General features: G+C 32.8%; 1 protein-coding gene and 1 long non-coding RNA gene across 7 annotated transcripts; both read right to left on the bottom strand.

Annotated features, from left to right (window-relative positions):
- Positions 1–1,675: 1,675 nt before the first annotated feature.
- LOC105325105 (uncharacterized) lies at positions 1,676–7,475 on the bottom strand. Of its 6 annotated transcripts, none has more exons than XR_004599899.2 (3): positions 6,740–7,475; positions 4,048–4,073; positions 1,676–3,396 (listed from the first exon to the last, which is right to left on the bottom strand). XR_004599899.2 is itself a non-coding variant. In XM_034462650.2 (3 exons), the coding sequence occupies exons 1-3, from the start codon at positions 7,086–7,088 to the stop codon at positions 3,363–3,365; spliced, it is 843 nt and encodes a 280-aa protein (XP_034318541.2). In that variant the 5' UTR covers positions 7,089–7,474; the 3' UTR covers positions 1,676–3,362. The 6 variants fall into 6 exon arrangements, 5 of the variants coding, with proteins under 5 accessions (XP_034318541.2, XP_065929458.1, XP_034318544.2 ...); XM_034462650.2 differs by having other exon boundaries at positions 4,048–4,507; positions 6,740–7,474; XM_066073385.1 differs by lacking the exon at positions 1,676–3,396 and having other exon boundaries at positions 3,426–4,507; positions 6,740–7,091; positions 7,282–7,472.
- A 5,170-nt stretch (positions 7,476–12,645) lies between these two features.
- On the bottom strand, positions 12,646–13,327 carry LOC117683580 (uncharacterized). Its single transcript, XR_010709930.1, has 3 exons — positions 13,203–13,327; positions 13,051–13,112; positions 12,646–12,954 (listed from the first exon to the last, which is right to left on the bottom strand). It is a non-coding gene; the product is annotated as an uncharacterized lncRNA (long non-coding RNA).
- Between the last annotated feature and the right edge of the window lie 12,626 nt (positions 13,328–25,953).

Below are 25,953 nucleotides of genomic sequence, written 5' to 3'. Positions count from 1 at the left end.
ATGATGATGACATATAAACAAACATAATGTGGATTGGTTATAGATAAAGTTAAAATGTAATTGTTTGAGAATTGTTTTGTTGGGGTGGGAGTAGAGATCAACAATGTTGCCCGAGTCCCTGATAAGTATTCGAGAAAATTAGTAGTATACATGTACATAAACAAAAGGTAACATACGAATGAAACAATGATTTGATAAGTAATGTTAAAATGTGATCGACACCCTTTCATCCAAACCTTTGATAGTTCTTCTATAGTTGAATGCAATGTAGAAAATTGGAATCATGATTAAGTGTTTGCTTAGTAAAAGAAGTCTTAAAACGTTGATTTTTGTATAATTATTACAAGTTATTATGTAATAATTATATATCAATGACCAGTTTAAAATTACACTGTATATTAAACAAACGAAAAATGATGTTTATACACATGTATTCATTCTTCAAACTTTATGATTTTTATCTATATCAATACATTTTCTAAAAAAATTATATTTATGCACGGAACCCCCGTCTCAGAAAAAAATCATTATGATACTTGTTAAATAAACAAAGTTACTTAGTTACAAATCGACTCTTGACCCCTCCCCCCCCCTCAAAAAAAATAAAATAGTTCCCCTTGCACCCCACTCCCTTCCCTGACGCATTGTATCTCTCCAATAAACTCATTTGTACACAACAAGGGTGAACGAACTCTGGGTTAAAACGGATAAAGAGTGAAATATACCAGGTAATAAAGCATAAGGATGGAACGATGTGAACTAAAAACGCAAAGTGCAGTGCATTGATTTCTTACTTATCTCATTATTGTAAAATAAATCATACAAATAATAATTTAACTGGAGGTAAAGTAGATTAAAGCATATTTAGATTCGTTTGATGTCGCTAGGACATAGGTTCTCAGATCCGAAATCTTTTTGATAAATTTGGAATTTGAATTCCGATTTCTTACCTCGAATCTGATATTTCGAATCTCGTTGTTCAAATTCTGAATCTCGAATGAACCTTCTGGGCTTTCATGAGAGCTTGATAAATTGAAAATAGCTTTTAATACATTATTTTATTTTTGTCAAAGGTATCTCGTTTTTATATTAGTACCTCTTTGTTTCATCGCTCTTGAACATTGCACCTAAATTGAGATATTTCAAATTTATTTTAAGTCATTTCGTGTGGTTATTTTCATTTCGTTGCATTATAAATATACAATGTCTAAGATTGTATCAATCATTTACCACCTGCTCAAGATCAATAAAATAAAGATATACAACATGTCTACCCCTTTACGATAACCATTGCATTAATGGCAATTACATAAATTACATGATCAACGTGACGAAATATATCATTTCTATAATTTTTGTAGATTCTAATATCTACCGTTGAAAAAAGCAAATTCCCTTTAAGCAGTGAAACTGATTTTATTATTCAGAAAATGAGATAATCCTAATCTGACTTTAAACCTCATTCCCTTGTCCAGTTTTTGATTGCTGATGAAGTTCAAGTCGATGTGTATATAACATAATCAGCATTATTTCGAAATGCATAAATATTGAACCACTCTTGCACAATTATACATATATATATATATATATATTGTGCATTTATTGATCTTCAATTGAATTTGTATTTAATCCAACATCACCTCTGACATAAGTAAAAATTACTCAAACACATATATGGCGGAACTGTCATGGCTTTTTATTCATATCAACATTCACAGTTAACATGCCACTTGCATGTTCATACTCTATGCGCCGATCTTACCACTTGTAAGCTTTTGGCAGCATAGCATTCACAAATTATTCATTCAACAAACCATATCAGAGCTGGGGGACCTGGAGACAACAGTATCCCTCAGCAAATGGTTATATGTCAAAATTGCGCCAACACTCTCATCAATGTATCTGTCCTCATCACCACAACCATGGATTTCTTTTCAAACTTTTTAAACGCCATGACGATATCTGGAATTGAAAAAAATACACAGCAGCAAAAAGTATCTGAATAGCTATGCAAAACGTACAAAACAAGGTATATAGATGTTCAAACCAACCATAATATCTAGGGGAGTGGTGGGAGGGAATTTCTGTGTTCACTCGGCCGAGGATTAAAATGAAAAGGCCAAGAGCGCATGCTCAGGAATAAATAAAGTATCAGTCATGATGTATAGAACAAAAAATTCCGGAAAAATTTGATATTTTGTTAGATTTAAATTACCTAATTTATTCTCAATAACTGTATTTATCTGTAAGGGATAAATTTGATTATTTCGAAATGCATAAATATTGAACCACTCTTGCACAATTATACATATATATATATATATATATATTGTGCATTTATTGATCTTCAATTGAATTTGTATTTAATCCAACATCACCTCTGACATAAGTAAAAATTACTCAAACACATATATGGCGGAACTGTCATGGCTTTTTATTCATATCAACATTCACAGTTAACATGCCACTTGCATGTTCATACTCTATGCGCCGATCTTACCACTTGTAAGCTTTTGGCAGCATAGCATTCACAAATTATTCATTCAACAAACCATATCAGAGCTGGGGGACCTGGAGACAACAGTATCCCTCAGCAAATGGTTATATGTCAAAATTGCGCCAATTGGATTTCATGCAGAATGAAATCCAACCGCCATCACAGCGGTTTAATTTTGACCATTTAAAGCTTCCATAGCAACATTCACATATATCGACCTAACAATGTGTATATACATGTACATATTAAAATCATTTTTCAACACATTCATAATAAAAGCCACAACAGTTCCAGACTAACTCTTGATCATATCTTTGGATAACATAAACTTTTACCCTCAATAAATTGCCTTAGAGCTGACTGCATGGTTGACACAAATTCATGATTGCCCGAAGGCGACAAATGAACCCCGTCATTCAGAAAGAGATTACTTTGATTGGGTTTAATGTCAACATATTTAATTGAAGCACCACCTATCTTCAAAACAAGAGTGGCCACAGAACTATTTATCCTAAGCCTAGATGTCTCTGCTGCCATGTTTGAAATGGCATGTCGCCAATATAATCTAGGTAATATATGTGACCAAACAATGCATGTTGAAGGCATATCCGTACTCAAATTGACCATAACTTTTTTTATAAACTTTTGTTGTCTAGATAATGGGTTATCATCTTTACCAATGTCATTTCCACCTGCATGGATGACCAGAAACCTTGGATGTGGATATTTTGATCGCAAGTCACAAATAATATCGGCAACACTGTCAAAACTTAACCCTGATACTCCTTTCCATAACACTGATACATTAGGTAATGAAAGGTCTGTACCAAACTCTGTTGACATTGATGCATACTGCTCAGCTCTTTTAATAAGAGATGATCCAACAATCCATATTGAATCTACAATATCATAAATAATAAACAATGCATGTATCCATGTAGCAGTAGTTGCAAGCTGAATTGATAAGTAAACAAACTGCAGAAATGGTGGTGTTGTTAATTAAAGTTGTAAAACATTCAGATTAAATTGACGGTTAATATGTAACCAACTCAGGTCTCAGGTAATGCTTATATGCATCTGAAGACCATCTCCCCCTTCTTTGAATTTCTTGTTCAGCTATGCCCAACATGTACATGTGTGTAGCAGCTCCTATTCTAAAAGAGTGTGTTTTAAATGTTTTTGTTTCAATACCTAAAAATGTCAGTGTTTTGTGCAATATGCTTGAAAACTGGTATGAAGACAGGGGACTGCCACTTAAATGGCAAAATAAAGGGCCATCATCCTTAGATCTGCATTGCAGAAAAGTCTCCAAGATTTCAAAACATACTAATGACTCTGATGATTTGTTTATATTAATAATAAAACCATTGCCACATTGATCTGTTTTAGAAAATCGGAGGTTTAGTATGATAGTATCTTTGGTTAATTGTAGATCTGAGAGATGTATAACATTTTTGTTATTGTTGTTTGATGCAGATGTTAACTCACTAATGCGGAGAAGACCGAAAAATGCAACTGAAAAAGCAGATCCAAATAATAAATGCTCATACCTAGATTTTGTCACTGTTGGTAAAACCTGCAATATTTTGAGCAAAAGTTGATAAGTAATGGGGCTTCTAATGTCTTTCACAGGCTTAGTTTTTCTTAAACCAGCCAACATTTTTTGGACAATAAAAGTTTTGAGTGGATTGTCTAGGCCAAGCATTTGCAAATTGTGGCTCAAAGCTGACAAATAAACTTTAGCTGTCGAATATGCAAGGTCTTTTGAAGCTAAAAATGCTAAAAAATTGACTATGTGATCTACTGGGGGTGGCCAAAGTGGTGGTAAACAATACTGTAACCGGAAGTCATGAAAAACATTAATGGCTTTGTCATAAGCAATCTTTGTGTTGCTTGAGAGACTCGCGTCAATTAAACGATTGACATGCCCTTCAAAAGGCTCCAAAATTGAGTAGGTACTGGATAAGGATGGCAGTCTGCCCATGGTGCCAACTGCCTGAATCTGCGCCACTGCAATCGAGAAATTGAATCTGCAATCTCATTTCTATAACCACTTATGTGAACTGCCTTAATCTGAATGTTGAACTTCAAAGACAATAAGACTAATTCTCTCATGAATGTCATTATCCTCTTATTTTTGGAAGTTTTTTGATTCAAAATTTCTACCAAGGCTAGATTGTCAACATGGAGTATTAATTTCTTATTTTGCAACTTGTCAGACCACAAATAAAATCCTAAAACTATAGGGACAAACTCTAAGAAAGTTATATCATTTCTCATAACCGTGTTCCAGTCCTCTGGCCAACATAAATAAGACCAAGAACTTCCAAAAATCACCCCACATCCTACTGACCCTGAACTATCTGAATAAAAATGCAAGTTTTTATCAGATTCCCAATGTAAATCTGGAAATTTTGTAGTTCCATTGAATTCATTAAGAAATTTCAACCACATCTGAAGATCACTATGTATTTCTCTTGTCAGGCGTACAAAATGATATGGTTTAGAAACACCAGACATAAGCCCATAAATGCGACATGTAAATGTCCTACCGGCCGGTAAGGCCCTTGTTACAAAAGCTAATGAACCTGCTAATGATTGAAGCTGTTTCAAAGTAACTTTGGATTTTCCTTGAATTTGAAGTATATCTTTCTTTAATGCTTCAACTTTCTCTTTTGGAATGAAAATTGATGTACTAACTGAATCTAAACCTAAACCTAAAAATACAATATAAGTTGTTGGACCCTCAGTCTTTTCATCTGATAAAGGAACACCTAACCTGTAACAAATTTGCTGAAAACTATCCATTAATATTGAACAATTGCCTGTCCCTTGAGCTCCAGCAAACAAAAAGTCATCTAAATAATGAACAATGGAATTTAAGTTACTATGCTGTTCTACTGACCAATGTAACAAAGTAGAAAATTTCTCAAACAATGCACATGATATGGCACAACCCATTGGTAAGCACTTATCTACATAGTATTTGTCAAGAAACTTAAAACCGAGAAGACTAAAATCCTCTGGTCTTATTGGTAACAATCTAAAAGCATTAGAAATATCCATTTTTCCTAACTGTGCATTTGCACCAAGGTTTTGTACCATGTTAACAGCTTGATCAAATGACGAATAGTTGACACTGCAGATTTCAGGATCAATGAATTCATTAATACTATTTCCGCGAGGAGCAGATAAATTGGTAATTAACCTAAAGCCACCTTGTTTCTTTGGTAAAACTCCTATTGGGCTGCAATGAAAGTTTTTAAATGGCGGGACATCAAATGGGCCAACAATGCGACCTAATTGTATTTCTTTGTTCAATTTACCTAACAATTGGTCTTTATTTTCTGAAGCAGACACCATATTTTTACAAGATACAGGACCCCTTGGACCCGTATAATGCAATGAAAAACCAAATGTAAACCCATGTAACAGCTGATCTACTACAGTTTTGTTTGGATAGTTTTGTAACAAAGTGGTTAATGCAGAAACATTGACTGGGGTGTAACCTAAATCCCAAAGACTTGAATGCTTATTGACGAAATGGCCTCGGAAATCTAGTCGCATGAAAATTGGCATTGCCTTGTTGACCTACACTGTGGGAAACCTTTTTGGACATACTAGTATTATGGGTGGTTTGAATATTGGAACAGGTAATGGAGGGGTGGTTTTGACCACATTTAAGACAATTATGTGAAAATCTACAATCTCTTTTGAGACAGGAACCCTTCAAATTGAAATCATAACAGCGCTTGTGCTGGTGCAAGCTATAAGCAGGCTTCCGTTCAGGCACAGATCCCTGACCCATATATAATAACCACAATTCTGCATCAATGTTTTCCCAATTAATCAAATGGTTCTTTGCCCTTCTCAACCGAAACTGTATGTCATAGTCCCTCCACCCCATTGTTGTGGAGCGTGATGCCCCTAGTCTTATTGAACTTATATACTTGATTATACCCTGGACATGCTGGGGAAACCTTTTCAGATATATAGCAGCATAAATTAAAATTGCATCTGTCCATTCGGAAATGGAAGCTATTTTCTTATCTTTTGATTTGTTTGTAATCTTAATTTGCCCATCTTCTAATACAAGAAGCTGTTGATTTTCAGCTGCAGGGTCTGAATGCAATAACTTTGCTAGATCAATGTATTCATTATTCCAGATTTTTTCATGTGTTGACAGTAAAACATTAGCACCAAGATCAGATGTAATGCTAACTAGCGGATTAATATGCGTACCGTGTTGAGCCACCAGAGGTGATGTTACAGTAGACATACTGGTTCCTTGCAGTTGACTGTGTTGAGGCTCTAACGCAGGCATAGTTGACATCTGCGCAGGCGGTGAGCTATACATTCCACAGGCATTAGGGACACTGCTTGGAACTTGGGGGATGTTTTGGACACTTGTCGTCGTAGCTTGATCTGTGGGCAGGGTGGGGTCTGTAGCACGTGCTTGGTCTGTGGCCAGTGCGGGGCCACGTGCTTGGTCCGTGGCCGGCATGGATCGTGTTGATCGAGCAGGTCTCGCGTAAGGGGACTTTGTTTTCGATCGGCGAGACGATCCCGCTCTCAACATTCCAGTGCTCATTCTCTTGCAAATAAACAAGAAAACTGTCAAGACTTAACATACAAATCTCGATTTGTTAATCTATAACTGAAAATTAATATGCGTGCACGTCCACGATTTTTTAGCCAATAAAATGAAAATACATTGAAGAAATGTAATTGATGTGTCCTTTTTTCAATTTCGACGCTTAAATTAAATCGGATGGGTACTTTACCTCAATGATGGTATTTGATTTTTTCCGCTACTCAATTTCTGTGTTCACTCGGCCGAGGATTAAAATGAAAAGGCCAAGAGCGCATGCTCAGGAATAAATAAAGTATCAGTCATGATGTATAGAACAAAAAATTCCGGAAAAATTTGATATTTTGTTAGATTTAAATTACCTAATTATTCTCAATAACTGTATTTATCTGTAAGGGATAAATTTGATTATCCCAAATGCCATTAATGCGAGAACGATGATTCCAACCATTAATGGTTTCGTACTTGATGGATCACTTTTGTAAATGTGGTTACAAGATGGACTAGTACTAGTGTTCCTCTCTGTGTTTTTGAACTCAATAATTTCTAGGAAACACAATGAAAATAAACAAGCAAAGTGCCGATATACTATACACTTAATTTGAAAGTTCAGTAATTAAGGTATCATTTGTAGAATATAAACTGTTTTTATCGATAAAAGAAGCAAAAACAAAGAAAAAAACAAACACACAAAAACCAAAAAAAAAAAAAAAACCCACAAAAGATAGAATGTGTATTTTTATTATGCTATTGCATAGCAAGAAAGTACTTACTTTTGATGGCAAAAAAATATTTGATCCATCTGACTGGATTTTTTTTTCAATGCAACTTGAACAGTGCAACAAGGAGAGTGTAGTGAAATTAATAGCACTATTGTAGGCTTATAGCTTTGTTATGTAAATATCAACAACACAGGAATTATATATATAATTCAGCTTTGGTCTTGCTGGCTCAAGATTTGTCGTCGCAGTTAGGTTTTCCATGAATATGTCTCAAAATTTAAATGTTACTGTTTTGGTATTTTTTTCACAGAGCTATTTGAAAACAAATCTAGAAAGGAAATTGATATTGTCAGAAAGTGCTGTCCTTTGAAAAGGGTATCGAATGTTTTCTATCCAAAAAAAAAAACCTCGTTTTTTTTTTTAATTTGAAATCGCTTTGCCTGTTTTGTGTAAACTACAAAATGAGTGCTGACATATATGTATCAGCTGAAAAGCAATTTTAAATTGTTTTCAATTTATACACATTTCTTTATTGGATGCATTTCGATCATGTAATAATAAAAAATTACAATGAATCTGACTTACTTCAAAAGGAAGTTCGCACGAGAAAAACAAATGATGCAAAATGGAATTTTAAAATCTCTTGAAATTAAATTATGTCGCATGTAACCTTTTGTTATTTTTAAAAGACACCAGATCAGCAATCCCTGTAACAGAACATTTATTTTGAAAAATATTGTATACAAGTAAGTTGATATAATTTAATATCAGTACAACAAGTGTTAACACATTTGCGAAACATATAAATTTTGTTAATATTTTATGCCACTTTAACGAATCATACGGAAACATAAACTGTTAAAGGGCGTGTTCGGGGTTTTTCTAATAGATATTTGTATAGATATATAAATGTTATCAAAGAAGCCACTATTGCAAGTCCAAAAAGTGCATTCCGAAAACCACCAGAATCGTTACGTTTTGTGAGCGCTGAATTACACACCTTATTAGTTGCATTATTATCATCCACATCGAGAGCTGTGCGAAAAGAATCTATAAAGTAAATTCCAAACGATAACTCTTGTTTTTAAGTTAAAAAATCAAAGACCCCTTCCATGATAAACATTTAAAAAAAAAAAAAAATTATTCTATTATTGATTAAAAATACCGATATTATCATTAACATTCAATAATGAAAGAAACAGTGGTATTATATCTTGTTTAAATTATTTTTCGTTGCGAGTGAACAAACAAAAACATTAAAGGACATATCGCATGTTTCTAAAGTATACGACATTTTACATTTTTTGGCTTCCTTGTGTATCTAATAATTACTCCTAACAGTTTGTTAACGGTATAAAAGCGGTAAATAGCCATAATATCAATTGAAATTGTAGCCCCGATCGTTTAAAACTCGTTAATTAGATAGCGTGTCACGTGGTACAGTGACGTCACATGCGACCTTCTTCGAACAGCTGATTGTAAACAAATTGTAGGATCAGCATTATCTTCTTTAAATTTTGACATTTATTCACCATGTAAGTTGTTTTTTTTACATGCTGACTAAATTAAAAGAATCTTATTATTCAGTCGTACATGTTTGAGCCACTAGTACGGATAAAAAACGATGATATTGCCGGAAAAGCGACGATGAAGTCGGCAATGACGATCAAATTGATCGACGTGTAAACATTGTAAACACAACTTAGTAAGGATTGTAGATCAAATAAATCTGTTAAAGGTGTTTATTTATTAAAATCTACAACAGTCTTTGTTTTTGGCGTTCCTAACGACTCAGAATGTTCATTATTGTAAAACTGTGGTGCACAAGAAGTTTGTTTCTTCGGCAGTAACTGATCACAACTTTCTAAGGTTGTTTACTCTATATTACACTGGATTATAAAAGCAGGCAAGAACGTTTTCCTTAATAATTGTTTATTTCTGTAAGATCCCATCTCCGTATTTTTTTTATCCATTTACGTATAAATGTATATCAACAAACTTTGTCTATTTCTCGCGTAAACAATCAATATCGACAACTTGATCCATGACTTCTCCCACAAAAAATAAAACTTACAGAAATCTCACATACCGTACTAAAATTATGATTTCTGCAGAGGTGAGCTACATGTATGAATGAAGAAATCATGTATACAAAACCGATGCATACATGAACGTATAGTTTAACAATAAGAAAAAGAAAACAGCTAATGAAGCGAGGCGGTATCCAAAATGGCGTCCCATCTCGTTAATTTTCTCCGATGAACTTGCGTTTTGTACACAGGTCCCTGTGCATAAACTTCAATTTTTTTCTTTTTGAGAAATGAATACGATTTATTTATGAAACTATAATTACAAAAATGTACCATATAATTAATAATATATGAATTGAATGTTTATTTATAAATCCTCTCGTCGACAGATAGACCCCTATTTGTCACAAGATTTCCGCATACTTTCGTAAGGGAAACTTAAAAAAACAACAGTCCAAATCTCCATTTTCGGTGGCTAAATCACCCGCAGGAGGCACGGAACACCATCATGTCCCGTTATCGGCAATTTAATAGGTGATAATTAGTTTAATTGTCGTTTAAATCTAATCCAATTACAAAGATGGCTAACAGCACCTTCTCGCTCGAGGTCGCATATGACGTCACACATCATGGCGGTTAGATCGAGAGAGAAAATATGCATATCGCGACATTTGAATTTCATCGCTTTCAAACTCACGAATTAGGCAGAATATTTTATGAAAACGTTAATAAACTTGATTTTTAATGAGTATAGAATGATTTTATTTTAAAAATTCCGAAAATTGAAAAACATGCGATATGTCCTTTAAGATTTGCATTTTAAGTCTTTTATAATATAAAATGTACATACATTACCATGACAAACTTGATTCATTCATAATTATTCATTTGTAGTGAGTTTTTCAATAAAAAAAATGGGATAATCCTTAACTTCTTGAAATGCAGCAGGAGTTTAAAGCTTGTTGCAATTGCAAAATTCTATGTAAAGTTACTTCTTATAACTTTACTATTTCTTCTATAGATAACGTGAGCCGTTAAACAACTTTGATACTTTTTTATGGTGAATACTCAATGAGATTAATTATCAGCAGCTTTTGTGATCGGCTTCGGCAGATCACAGTTGTGTCCATATGATACATCCGGCAAATACTATGATCTGCGCACGCATTGAGCCTTGCATTACGTTACATGTATTTACTATACAACGACAGCTTCATGTAAGCCTTTAATTGAATGCTTAAGCATGATATATATAAAAGGACTCTTCTTTGAGTATTATGAGGTGATAATTTCGGTCGGGGCGTGATCAAATCCAATAACCCCGAAGGGCTTTATGGTAGATTTGATCACGCCCTGACCAAAATTATCACCTCATAATATTCAAAGAATAATTCCTTATTACTTATATTTATATAATTCTAAGCCATCGCATGATTAAGTATTTAAATATAAATAAGCAAACCCCGCTGGCGCCTCAATTTGGCGTCATTTGTATTATGGGTTATATAGTACAAAATCGATACGTAGTGTTATCACAGACAAAGACACTGGAAAATGTAAATATATACTGTTTTGGGGTACAATGAACTTGCTATCATCAAGGAAATAGGTTTATAATATATCAATTTTTACCATTGTACATCATTTTCCGGAAATACTAAAACAAATAGTTAACTTCCAAATTTATACAGACGTCATTGAAAATCTAATTATAATGGTGATGTTAAACGTGAAAAAGTGTTCTAATATGTTCAATTATATTAAATTATCAATATGATGACTAAAATTTGATAATACAATCCTTATAATCATATTCACTTTTGCATGCCATTCGAAATAGCTACATATATGTTCAATAATATTTCTCAGTACAATCTGTTTGTAAGATAAAAGCATAACCGTTTAAACATCATTTTACCAAATGATATATAAGCGCCTGAAAGTTAAAAAAGGAATGCAATTTGAAATTACAGTAACGCTAAACACCTAAGAAAACTAAAATATTACAGTTACCTTTAATGTTTGTGATATTTCCGTTGCAACTTGTGGCTGTGACGTCGACACTCGTGCTACTATAGACTACTGAGGAGACTACATGTTTAGAAATTTAAAATTAATATTGATATATATGTTTAGTGTCTACACCTATAACTGACATGTTACACAGCATAGATATTAAAAACGTTTGTAATTATGCTTATTTTATTTCCTTTATAAAACAAGAATTTGGTTAAGAAACTTTCAATATACAGGTTCCGGTAACTTTAATAAATTATCAGAAAATCGTTCTATGTATAATCTTTTTGACATTATAAACGGTTCTTTTTAATAAAAATTCGCATATAAAATTAAGTATTGCTAACGATTGAAATAAAGAAAAAAAACTGATTAAATTATACTTTATGATTTTTTTTCGCAGAAAATTACCGTTTAGTGATCTTCTGCAGCCGTTAACAAAATCACAATCAGGTTCTTCACAGGTGCATCTCAACTGACATTCATGTCCATATGAAGGAAATGGACACGTGACGTCACAGTCCATTCCAAAATATCCAATTTCACAGGCTAAGTTGTGAAATAGTATATAAACTATATAACTGGAAATCGGTAATATGAGAAAATATCTTTGCAACAGTTCACGTGACCTACGTAAATATTCCTTTATAAACAGTTTTCACGATAATATCCTTAACACAGGTTAAGGTGATAAAGATAAAGGACAAACATTTAAAAAAAATATATATTAGAAATGTACATTATAAAAACTAAACAACAGATTTATGATAAGCTTACCTACCTATGCATTTCGTCCTCTCTCTATTCCACCTGTATCCATGGCAACAGAAAGTTCCATTTTTTCTTAAGTTACAATATAAATCGTCATTATTGAAAGCAAATGCTTACAAGTGATTGATATAAAATTAATTCCTATGAAATTTCGAACTACATACCCTTTACAAATGTTCTCACTAGTTTTCCCTGATGAATTTCTACAACCATCCATATGATCACAGTGTTCCTTTGTGCAGTTACAAATTGACTGGCAGTCTTGGTCGAATTGAGGGTAGATACACTTGGTGCTACAGTTAATTCCAGTGTAACCTGATGTACAGACTAAAAAAATGGATAAGTGTATGTTTGGTCAAAGTCAACTGTTTTTAAACTTACAATTTGAAATTATATTAGCAGTATTGTAGCTGTAACACTTACGCACACATGCCTTTTGTATTTCGTCCCAGCGGTACCCGGAACAGCAATACTTTCCATTTATACTGCAACAATGATATAGATAAATCGTGTAGAACATGTAAAATCTACCATAAACACTTCCACGGACAAATTTTATGAGATTGTTTACTTACCCTCTACAAAAGGTTGCATATATGACTTCAACATTCCATAGAGCGGTCACAAATATATAACATAAAATATCTGTATTCATTTTATCACGTTGAAACTAAATATTTTAGTTTGGATTATTTAGGAGAGAAATTTGTTATCTAATATTGCTATTTCCTTGTTCTGTGAAAATTGAATGAAGTTAATCAGGAATTGATTAATTAAGCCTCGAATGTAATTTTGTGTCTATGATTTAAATTTTGTTGAATTCATTTCCTGTAAAAATGAACACAGTCTGTATACCTGTAATTGAAAAGTAAAAACCCTGGAAATGTATCATGTCTTTAAGTCAGCTCTTTGCAATTTCATACCATTTAGATGAATATAACTTTTATCATGGCTATTCGATAATTGCAGTTATTAGGTATACATTTATAAAGTTCGACCTCTCAGCAATTGTTACACCTATTTGAATATCAATTCAAGCATTTGCTCAAAATCAGTCAAAAGAAATCGGTTTAAAATATCTCATTGATCTAAGATATATAGTTTCATTTAAGAGATAAACGGAACCCGCTAAACAAAAAAACCGTTTAACTTTTAATATCCTTTAATTTCCCAAACCAAAAAAAAATTATTCCGATTAAAAACAGATTTAATCTTGTCCATCGTTTGCAATGTAAGTGGCTTTTCCGTGCATTTACATCAGATCATATCAACACTCTGTTATTAATACCAGTCAGTACGTAAATGATTACGATTTGTTTTAGGCTTTTTGCTTTCTTTCAAGGCGGTTTTGAAATTCGCTCATAAATGTAGTAATATTGTTCCAAACTTGTTTGTTTTTATTTCGATGGCTCAGTGGTCATAAGTGTTGAGCCAGTACATGTAACCTCAATGTTGTAGTTTGAGCCCCTCCCCATTTGGTCACGACGCCCTGTGTTGTGTCCTTTGACAAGACACTTCACCTGCATTGTCTTAGTCCACTCAGTTGTAATGGGTACCTGCTTACGCTTTGGATTCATCTGCGATAGACTAATGTCTTACCTGGTGGCCATGGTGTCAATGACTCTCACCAGTATAGCAAAAATTCAACACTAGAGATTAACACCGGTCATATGCGTTTAGATTCCTTATTTATGTTTGTCTATGATATCTAGGAAAATTCGTTCATACATGAACATCGTTAAATAAAAGTTCAACGTTGTTTACTGATCAAATGATATCTTGAAAGAGATCAACAGCATTACTATATCAATTTTTGCGTTTAGGAAAACTCTTTGCAGTCGATGTCTATTTTGACACTTCTCGATTTTTGAAAGTAGAGAAACCATACTCATCGTATGTTTATGATATGTGATTCAGGTTTCATCTGGTATGTATTATGTTATTTCATTTGACCCCTTATTGGTGTTCTACCTGCATGGGTTACACAGGTTTCCGATTTTTTTGATTTATATAATCGTCTAGAATACGCCTCAGCATTTAACATCGTTCGATATGATCAATAATTGTTAGTTCCATTCAAAAGGCCAACTAATATATGCTGTCTGTGACTGAATCTGCAATCTCATGTTGGCTTATACTAGGTCCCTTATGCATAATAATGAATATTTATTCAAATGTCTGATTAGTTTTTGTGATAAAACTACTGTCGTTAAACATCAAATGTTGGTACTTAAAGCTTTCGAACTGTTTCGAACTACAATACAAATCTGTTTACACATTAAAAAACCACAATTCAAAAAACATTCAATTTATAGTGAATGCAGTTGACACTAATGTGTTCAATTCATGTATTGAAGCTTCACCGCATTATCAACGTCTCCAAACCAAAAACATAAGGTATCAAATTAGTATGTTAACTTTATTTTATACATACATTGTCTATTTGTGACTTTCTTTTATTATCCACATTGCGTTTTGTAAAACACCCATTATGTCGATCATATGGAACCCGTTTTAACTATTTTTCTTATTTTTATATGTTACCCCTTGATGTCATCGTGCTAAATACAATCAGAAATATAATGTGAAAAGGATACATACGATCAAGACAAAGCAATGGTATTTTTGGGAGTTGATTTTAATCAACTCTCCTATGCAGTTACTCTGGCAAACCGAAAGTGAAAGTGTTTGGACCTAAGCACAAATAATCACCGCTGACAAAAATCTAGTTCTTAAAATAATCGATAAGTTTGATGTAACGTACGCTGAAGCATTTTTTAAAGGAAACTTATTTATAAATACCTAAGAAATAGTCAGATTTTAAATAGTACGAACAATTTAGGAGTTGTTTTGCATTCGTATGTATTCCTACGCCAGAGTTCAATATAGTCTCGTTCAACCATCGGCTGTCTCCGTACATCTCCGACAAGCAGAGAGTCAGTCTATATTTAGAGGTCGCATCATCAAACTATCACGTGACCTGGTATCTCTTACTTGTCGGAGATTAACGGAGACAGCCGAGCATCTTGTTGAACGAGACTAGAGTTCCTTATTGGTTGGATCCATACACTTTTTGAAATATTTTGAATACCGATACATAGTTTGATGAAACCAATTTTCTTTTTAAATATTACACAGCATGATTCATAAGAGGTTTTCTCGAAATTCTTGTCGGAAAAGTCCGAGGATCCATATTACAAAAAATGTGCGTAATTCAAATAGAGATTATAAACTACTTGCCAAGCAAAATAACATATCGTTGATTTTAAGATAAATAATAATCGATAAAATCAACTCCGTCAATACTTCAGTACATTGATCTATAATGCGTAGTGTGTTGTCAGCTTCATAAAAACACTGATCATAAAACCCTAGATACTGTTTCTGTTTAGATGATGATCAAGTCAATTCAAACAAAGACTATAGATCATAAATTCATGTATTTTTATTTATTTATTTTTTTGCGCTAAAGATATTACCTTCAACTTATATCTGGCTGTATTTCTTTTGTTAATTGCTCGAAAAATGTTGTTTCCTTAAAAATGATTGCTGTTGGCTCGTTTAAAACTTTTTCAGAAAATAAAATGAAAAAAAAATATAAGATTTGTATAAATTTTGTTTATCGCTCATGTGTACGCATCTAATCAAGATAAACATACAATGTAAAGACAAACCAATAACTTTTTAATGTTATCCTGATTTCAAAATAAGGCTGGTTTATTTTGGGGCTTTTCTTCTCATCCTCGATCTTTGCAATTGGAAATAATTGTTAATTAGGTACATGTATGTGTATTACAAGATTAAACTTTTTTTTTTTTTGAATTTTTTATCATTAAGAACACGAAATATTAAACAGAAAATTTCAGTTTTTATTCCAAATTAGGGAGTTGTTCGTGTAAGTTATTTGTGGTTTGCCTGACAGGTGTTTTCTCGTCGATCTAAGTTTTACAATAAATACATATATATGTAAGTTGATATAGGTAAGTACATTTGGTCTATAAAGCAAATTTTAATGTCTTACGTGTACATTTCTCAAAGATGCTATCCCACTTGTACCCCATGCAGAATGATGTTTCATTTTGACGGCAAAATAGAGTAATTCATAGCAGCTTTTGAATGTTTCATGAGATTTGGACTTGTAATGGTATATTTGAAATAGTATCAAAACCTATCCTACAAATAGTAAAAGTTGTTTAAATCAATATGGCAAATCATGGTCTATGACGGTCATATATGTGTCTATCTAAAAATTTGATTCATGGAGTTTGGATTCTTTAAGTTATTAAAATACGCATTTTCCAACATTTATGTTTTATTTTTGTCAGAACAAGGACATTAAAGAATGCATTGTCAAGAGTTTTTCATTAATGGCTTCGTCCAAACATGTTGGATTGCTGCGACAATTGTCAAATATGGTAAATTACTTGAGTCAAAAAAAAAAAATCAAGATTTGAAACAGACATTGAGTTTTCATGTAGATTAATGAACACATCGATTTATGTCGTACTTAAAGATCAATTCTATGTAAGAATCACAGATTAAAAAAAAGGTCTGGCGACGCATAGTCACCAATTTTCCTTATATTTCATAAATGGACACACCTAGGTGTAAAACGCAAATAACACTAAAAGTCGGTTGCTAGGAGTAACCGTTGCCATAGTACAGTGCTGCTATCGTGAAAGTTGACAAAACTATCCTATCCTATCCTATATCCTGTATCCTGCATCCTATCCTGCAAATAAGCTATATCCTATCCTATCCTATCCTATCCCATACTTTCAAAATATAGGAATGCAAGTTAAATGAAACGAATTTTAAAAATAAAATGAGTTTATCAATTAATGTAGTACTTAAAATGAATAATTAAATCTTAAAACCGAATATTCATCGAGCGGGATAACTTAATAACCTGTGCTACGGTAAAATTAAATCGTACGCGGGATGGAAACAATAACGTAAACAAACAAAGTAAGCGATTAGATTTTTGATTTAATTATATTTATGCATAGAAAACAGATAAATAACTTCGATGCACTTATTGAGGAACTGTTTAGTCACGTATTTTTATCAAATTATTTTCTTATCACATATAACTGAGCGTAATTATCATTATTTGAGCGGTTCGTTCGGCGATAAATGTAAACACGATCTGAAAATAAATGATTCCTTTAGGAAGTTTATATCGTTTATAGTTAAACCACTCGGAGTTATTTTTAAAGTATAAATTCTTAAGCCTTTATACATGTAGCTATCTGACATTTATTAATTCGATATGTTCAGGTTAATATCGGACAGAAATATGCGTCCCTGTTATTGGGCATCGAAGAAATTATATGAAACGTGAAGCAATGTCTGTTTCTTGTATACATGTTTATCTTTTAAAATGCCAAATTAGTCGTTTATAAATTCAAGCTTTTATTAATTTGCAGACCTTAAAATGAAGTAAATACAGAAATCTATTTCTGACGTTGTCAAATGTTGCAACGAATTCTCGCAGTAACTCCGTACTTGCGTACGAATTGACAAAGATGTAGCGCCGACATTTTAGCACGCATTAATGTTATGCACCGCATTCTTGATAAAATAATTATTCTTAAATGGTTTAACTTGTAAAACGTATTAAATTGACATTGTTTAGCCAATTTTCGTTTCGCAAAATAACTCTGAAATTTATACTCGATTCTGATTGGCTACAGGATGCAGGATAGGATATGATAGGATAGAACTTAACTTTTATAGTTCTATCATGTATCGTGCATCGTGCATCCTATCCCATCCTTGTCAACTTTCAGGATAGCAGCACTGTAATTGTGGCTAAAGATGGAAAAATAGCAAAACTTACATACTTTGTAGCCATATTAGAAGGTTTTGCTTACTAATGTAAACTATCAAAGACATAAAACCGCCTTTGTACTATTTTCAATTATTTATTTATTTCAGAAAATTGATGGAGAAACCAATGCTTATTAAATATAAATGTTACCATGGAAACCGTTACAAATTTTGAAAATCAGTTTTTTGCAGTTTTTTAATAAGCCGAAATGCGAAACTGTTAAATTTTAACATCCATATCAATATCCATGCTATTGATATTGTATTATGAAAATTTACATCCGTTGCTATGGCAACAAGGCCAAAAAATAGGAAAAACTGAGAAATTTAAGATGATTTTAATATGCTTTAATTCCCGATTTTAGAATTTTTTTTGCAATTTTTTCAGTTGGAACTTGTAAAAATACACCTCATTTTTCATCATATACCACAAAAAGCTTTGCTATGCAACAGAGAAATGTTGTTGCTACGGAAAATTGAGTTGCGTAAAAAATCACATTGATATTCTTACTTTTTGAAAAGTCCGTAACAACGGCAATTATTTTTAGAAAATGTCAGATTTTTTTCAGGTGTCACTAAATTTAAGGACATACTTTATTTTTTCTCACCTTTTAATTATATATGTTTATTAATTGTAAGTGAATAATATCAATTAAAAGATGCCAAATAATATTATAATTTTCCTTATTTTTAAGCTTGTTACCATAGCAACGGTTCTCAATTTTCATATTCAAATTATTAATTGCACAATCATAATAGTGTTAACCAAATATCCAAGATTTGCACTTTTTATTTAAATAAAATGAAGAAAACAAATTTTAAAATTTCTGTTTAGTAACCATGGAAACGCTCTAAAATATGCGTTTCTCCTTATATTTTTTTACTTTCATTTGAAAAATGACAACTATTTTTGATAATATATTTTACCCTTGAAACCCCAAGTTCTGCACATTACTCACAATATGTTCTTAAATAAGCATTAAAATGCCAATTTTAGATCTTTACCCTCGGTTGCCATGGCAACAGGGCCACATAGCAACAAACCAATGGTGTTAGGCTTTTTTACTAACCAAAGTCTATCAAATTGTAAAGCATGAAGAAAATCTGTGACTATGCGTGGCCACCGAATTTTGATTCTTACATATAATTGGTCTTAAAAGTGTCCTCGACATAATTTTGATACTGCCTCGTTTTAGAAATATCAACGTGTAAATTGATGAAGAGTTAATCAAATAATTCAATTCTGGTTTTTATATATATTATACATTTCGACAATTATCTACATCCGTTGATATGATCACAGTCGTTGTCACTACGGTTGCATTTTTACACATATATTCATAATTGGGAATCAAAGATATGACATCACAGTTTTGTCCAAAATGCGTACGCTCACAGGCTTAAACAGGTAAACTATATATCTAAAACGTGTTTACTCGTATTAGATAACATTTGGTATTTAAAACATAAAGTCCCCTATATTGTTTTTAAATACTTACGTAGATATTTCTCTTGTTCGCTGTCCCGTTGGTACATACATGTATGACAGCATGTCCTTATGTTACTGCAATAATGTAAATATTCATCACGTATTTTATGATCAATCGGACCAAAATTAAAAAGAAAAAAAAAATACATGTGCTTTTGTGTGATAAAGAAGGTGGGTTCACCAATGAATGTTATGTTTAACTACCAAAATGAATAAAATTCATGTTCATTTCTGTTATTTCATTGTGTTCATTTTGCATTGAAAAAAGAGGACACAAATAGAAAATCATCTTTCTTAATAAAAACAGTTCTACTTACCTTCCACAACTTAATTTGTAAACATTTTCAAATATCAAAATAAGTATTGCATAAACACGGCAACATTCAATTTTGTGTTCCATTGTATATTAAATTTATTGTCTTGCTCAGACTTATTATTAGATCAATAGTGAATATTGTGTATGTAATAAATATCTATAAGGAACACATAATTTTTTGTTCCTTATACATAACGGATTCAGATTACCGTTATTGAAAGGAACGACAATTAAAATTTTGATTTAGAAATTGGATTATTAGAGAACCTTATTATATTTTGAATATTCTGTTGTTTATGAATCTTAAGATGATCAATCAATTGATGTTCAAACTTATAAATCAACCTCGATCAAAATCAATTAAGCACAAGTTCTACGGTCGATTCAATGGCCTTGTCAGCAAGTACAATGTTTCATTAAGATGCATGCTGGGTGACGTTTTTCATACTTGTTAGACTATTATTTATACACCGGAATGACTACAGATTCTACCATTTTTCATGATCTTGACGATAAGCACCAGGAAGTTGTGACTGCTCGGCAGAGAATGCCTTCTCCTTCTATGCATCTGATCCCACATTTATCTTTTAGAGGTCCGTGTTGCATCTGCTTTGAGTTTGTATTTCGCTTTATGAATTTATTGAAGATGACTGACAGTTGTTATTGCCGTTTTTCATTTAAAAAATAATGCTTATTGAATACACATATACAGAACGTGATATCCTGCATTTGTAAAATGTCTTTAAAATGTGTTTACTCTGTCCCACTGTTATCCGACGCAACAACTGTTCAAGTTCTGCTGCAACAATACTGTAGTTATATTGTAATCAAAATCTAAAATTTGAGGAAACTGTGAAATACGCTTAATTTAATCACTTACCCAACACAAAGTGCTGAATATACATATATAACTTCAAAGTTAAACAGCAATGTCAAAAATATAGTTCACGTTTCGTTATCTATATGACCCTAGAGACCAAGTAGCGCTTCTCCAAAAGCCACGTATTAAAAATAGAAAGCAAAACTTCAATAAGAGGAACGATAACTAGTCCAATGGTTGCAAATACTACATGTAGAAAGCAATTGCATTTAGTGTTTTTCTTTTCTTTTTGGAGTAGGTAGTTGTAATGCTGCTATATAATGTATAGTTAATTAAGAACGTCTGCAAAAAGATTATGTAGATTAAAAACATTCATATTGAAAGTCCTATTGACTATTAAATTTAACGAAGGTCGAAAACAGAGAAGAAGTTTTCCAATCATCTGTATTATATATCAATTCAATTCTCGTCTTTATTATAGTTTCTATTATTTGTTTATTTGTTCCTGAGGATAAAAACATATTTAAGATTTTGTTTAAAGATTGACATTTTCTTATGTTTTATTACAAATGAAACTGTGTTGATTTATATTTCAAAACTAAGTCCTGATCTCGACAACTCTTGTTACTGAATTAGTTCAATATTTATTTTGAAATAAATATGTTAAGATAAACATGTTGTGTCTATAAAACAGGTTAAAACCTTTTTTTGCATTTGAGATCTCTAAAACCCACACTAGAGACGAACATCGTTGAAATCATAGTGGAAGTTATGTAACTACGGGAAGACATTTGCAATTGAATGCCTAATGTTTCATTTTGAATCATTCATCTATCAGGTAAATATCTATCTTATAATATCATTTTTATAATATCAAAAATAAAATATGATATAATCGATATTTTAGTTTTTCTATAACCATTCAGAACAAACTAAATATTATGAAAAAAATATGTTTAAACATTTTACTTATCTTCTTTTATAAAGCTTTCATTTAGTACTCGTCTGGTAAAAAAAACAGTTCGATTTTCATTTAACCAAAATTTTACTCTCTCCGATTTGATATCTACCTTTACGAATGCTGACTATAGATGTGACATATTCTGATGTCAGGGTCGTGTAGATAAGACCTAGAGAGGAAGGACTATCACGCTCTGAAAAAAAAGAGAAAAATGATATGTAAGATTTTCTTTCTTTTTTATCTTTTTTTTTCCTTAATATTTTGTAATTAATGTTTGCAAAAGTTTGCTTTAAAAATGTTAAACCATTTATCATCAAATTTCCTAGTAAATCTCTGATGATTATTTTACTATACTCCATACACTTTAAAAAAAAATATATGCAATATAAGGCTAATGGTTTTAGCGTAGAACTGCTCTCATCAAATGCGATCTATTTACCTCCTTTTGTACGATTGCAACACTATGATCACAGTCTTTGTCAATACAGTTGCATATTGATTGACAATTCTGACCATAGGTAGGGTAGGGACATTTCACATCACAGTTTGTCCCGTAGTATCCATGCTCACAGGCTAGAAAAAGGTATATTTCAATTAATAAAAATAAAATAAAACAAATCAAGTGAGTTATCAAGAAGGAAATTAATATCGATAAGAAAAAAAAAATTGTCTTTAATCTCATCATATCTACTATTTGAAAAAAAAAACTATCTGTAAACAGATAGCCATGCTATGACCTTAAATTGCTAGTATTAAATAATGGTCACTATGATATTTGAGTGTACCTAGGTGCTGTGCACTGAATGGTGCTAAGGATAATTAATAGAATGAACTCTGTGAATCTTGTAGCACTGCGTAGTATTCCTAAATGATGTTATAAAACCAGGCGAATAATACGGGCATAATAATATCCAAATTGAGAATTTAAAAACAAGTGTCATATTTGGCGATTCTGTGTCTGCAACGATAGCTCTAGTACTCTATATTGACTCCTGTATTGTGTATTCTATATATTAACCTTCGTAACCTTTTATGCTATGTATGAATGAACGTACTATGAGTAAGTGATGCCTCATACTAGGTGGGGGACTCCGAGACCCAGGACTCGGAGACTCAAATCCTGCATCCAGACTCTTTGATTGGCAGTTTTGACGGTTTTGTTACTTTATTTAGAAATAAAATATTAATCTTAATTTTGAACACTAAATGTTCACTCATGATCGTCGTAAATGGGCCGAACTAGTCAGAACTGTCCATCATAAGTAAAATGATATATATACCCATGTAAAATGATGTTGAAGAGATTTAGATAGAGAGAGATTCCGCTTATTGAGACTCTTGATTTGGGCTGCTATTAGCTGATGTAATTGTAACTATACGATCACGCTGAATAAAACCGCTTGAGAAAGAAACACTGGACTCTTCATCACTAAGTTTGAGCTGACCCTAAATTGGATCCGTAAAACAGAGGGCTTACATGAACTTTCTTGGTGCCAGTGACCAGGACTGAGCGAAGTTCAATACAGAGTAAGGTAAGAACCATTTCTACATGTCTCTTATAGCTATCTCGAAGTAAACAACTTCGTCTAAGCAACCAATATGACGACAGGTGATGGATTTGATAAAAAAGAATTTAAAAATCAAATGGAGCAATTAGAAAAACAATTCGCGGGGTTGGGTCAGAACGAGAAAAATAAAGGACAAGAAACAGGTCAAAAGTCCCCAGAAAAAGAGCAGATTAAACAAAATACTTTTGAAACATATCATGATGCTAGGCCGTATGAAACTCGTGAACCTCGACACCGAGTCCCAGATCAGGATGAGGATAAAGATTTTTTCATTGGTCAAGTTAAAGCTATAACAGCTGCACTCTCAGTGCCCCTATCTTCTGTGATAACTCCTTTTGAGGGAGATGCTCAAAAATTTAAACAGTGGATAAAAGAAGTTGAAAAGTACAGTGTTATGTCTGGGAAACAAGGTCATGAGATCCCCATGCTTGCATACATAACGAGTAAGGGTTCAGTTGGGGATTATATTAAAAGGTATTTAGATGAAACAAATGCGTCTGAAGAAATCCCATCTTGGAACGATCTTAAGGAATCCCTTAAAAATAGATTTGCAGAAATAACAGATCCCCAACACGCGTTAGCAGTAATGCGTAAGACTCGACAAAATTCAAATAAAAGTGTTCAGTTGTTCGCCGAGAGACTATTGCAAATCGCGGAAAACGCCTACAGTAATGACAGACTAAAAGATCCTTTGATACAACAACAGTTAGTAGATATCTTTTGTGATGGGTTGACATTCGACTACCTCAGAATGAAAATTTTGCGAGAAAACCCCACAGATTTAGAATCCGCAATTCAAATAGCAATGCGAGAACAAAATCTAAGACAGAGGCTAGCAATAAGAGGGTCAAATATGACAGAAATTGTACAGAGTAATGCCAACAGACGAACTCTTTCAAATTTTGATACTTCTCTTCCCTTATTAAAGGATAGAGCAGATAATCTTACCTCAGTAGAAACAAGGCATGTTGAACCAATGGAAATTGACCATGCGCGTAATAGTAGGTGTTTTAAATGCAAACAGGCGGGTCATAGGGCTCGATTTTGTACTCAAAATAAACCCCAAGTCAGGTCCCGTCCTCAAATAAATAAACGACCCAGTCAAAACAAACCCATCCATAATATAGAGCAGAAACCCCGTTCACCTGTGGAATGTTGGAATTGTGGTAAAGTAGGTCATGTGCGTGCAGATTGTTTGAGCTCGCATATGTATCAAAGAGCGCAGCAAAATCGGGGCAGACCATCAAATCGTAAAGGCCGAACATATGAATCTAGCGACCAAGTAAATAGGGGATCGTCTCAAAATTTCAAATCGCGCTCTTATTTTGACAAACAAAAGCAGGAAAACTAAGACGTTCTTCCTTCGTTGAAGCCCGAAGAAAGAACTTTAGACAAAGACCTACATATGAAATTAATTTTACTAACAACCCCAGTAGCTGTTTATTAAAAGTAGGTAAAAATAAATTTAGAGCTTTGGTAGATACAGGTGCAGCCGGACATGTATCTCTAATTAGTAAGAAAATGTATGAAAATCTATTTCCTCGCCCCAAGTTGTTTAATAATGATATCCCATCTTTACAAGCAGCAAATGGCAATTCTTTAATTGCGATAGGGTATGTAAATATTTCCTTTAAGATTTCAGGGTTAACTTTAGACCACAAACTTTATGTGACAAAGGGACTCAACCGAAACATGATTCTCGGTCGTGATTGGCTCAAGAAAAACAATGTTCGTTTATACTTTGATCTTGGACTCATGCGTATTGATGGCAAAGTATACGCGGAACTTAAAGAAGATCTACACATCTCAACTATTGTAAGAACTCCTAAGAAACTTATTATGAGACCAAACACGGTGACTGTATACTATGGAAAAATAAATAACAATTTTCCTCTGGAAAAAAATGACTTGGTTGAAGTGAACAGCATAGACAATAACTGCATTATGGAAGACCCAGGACTATATTTAAAAGACGCCGTTTGTATAGTTCGGAAAGATAAGAAAGTTCCAATGATCTTCGTTAACCAAACTAACAAAAATTATAAAATTCCAAGAGGCTACATAGTAGGACGAATTACCGCATTAAAACAGAAGGAAATCTCAGAAATACAGACTACTCAGGACACAAAAGAAGCAATTGATGTACCTAAAAGATTTGAACACTCAATCAAAAGACTTGTGAGCAAAAACAATGATTTATTTGCAAAGAAAGACAGTGATCTTGGAGTGAGTGATACTGTTAAAATGAAGATAGAAACTGGAGATCACCACCCAATAAAGAACAGACCCTACCGTGTACCCTTAAAAATAAAAGGCAGATGATTGACAAGGCCATACTGG

The sequence above is a fragment of the Magallana gigas genome, chromosome 10 (assembly GCF_963853765.1).
Source record: "Magallana gigas chromosome 10, xbMagGiga1.1, whole genome shotgun sequence".
Taxonomy (NCBI): domain Eukaryota; kingdom Metazoa; phylum Mollusca; class Bivalvia; order Ostreida; family Ostreidae; genus Magallana; species Magallana gigas.
This window is presented reverse-complemented; position numbering and strand designations above follow the sequence as displayed.

Bases quoted from the DNA above. Each gene is read 5' to 3' on its own strand.
- LOC105325105 (XM_034462649.2), bottom strand. From the start codon at position 7,088: ATGAGCACTGGAATGTTGAGAGCGGGATCGTCTCGCCGATCGAAAACA. The intron at 4,508-6,739 runs GTACGCATATTA...TCTCGATTGCAG, and splicing joins ACCTCTGGTGGCTCAACACG to TGGCGCAGATTCAGGCAGTT.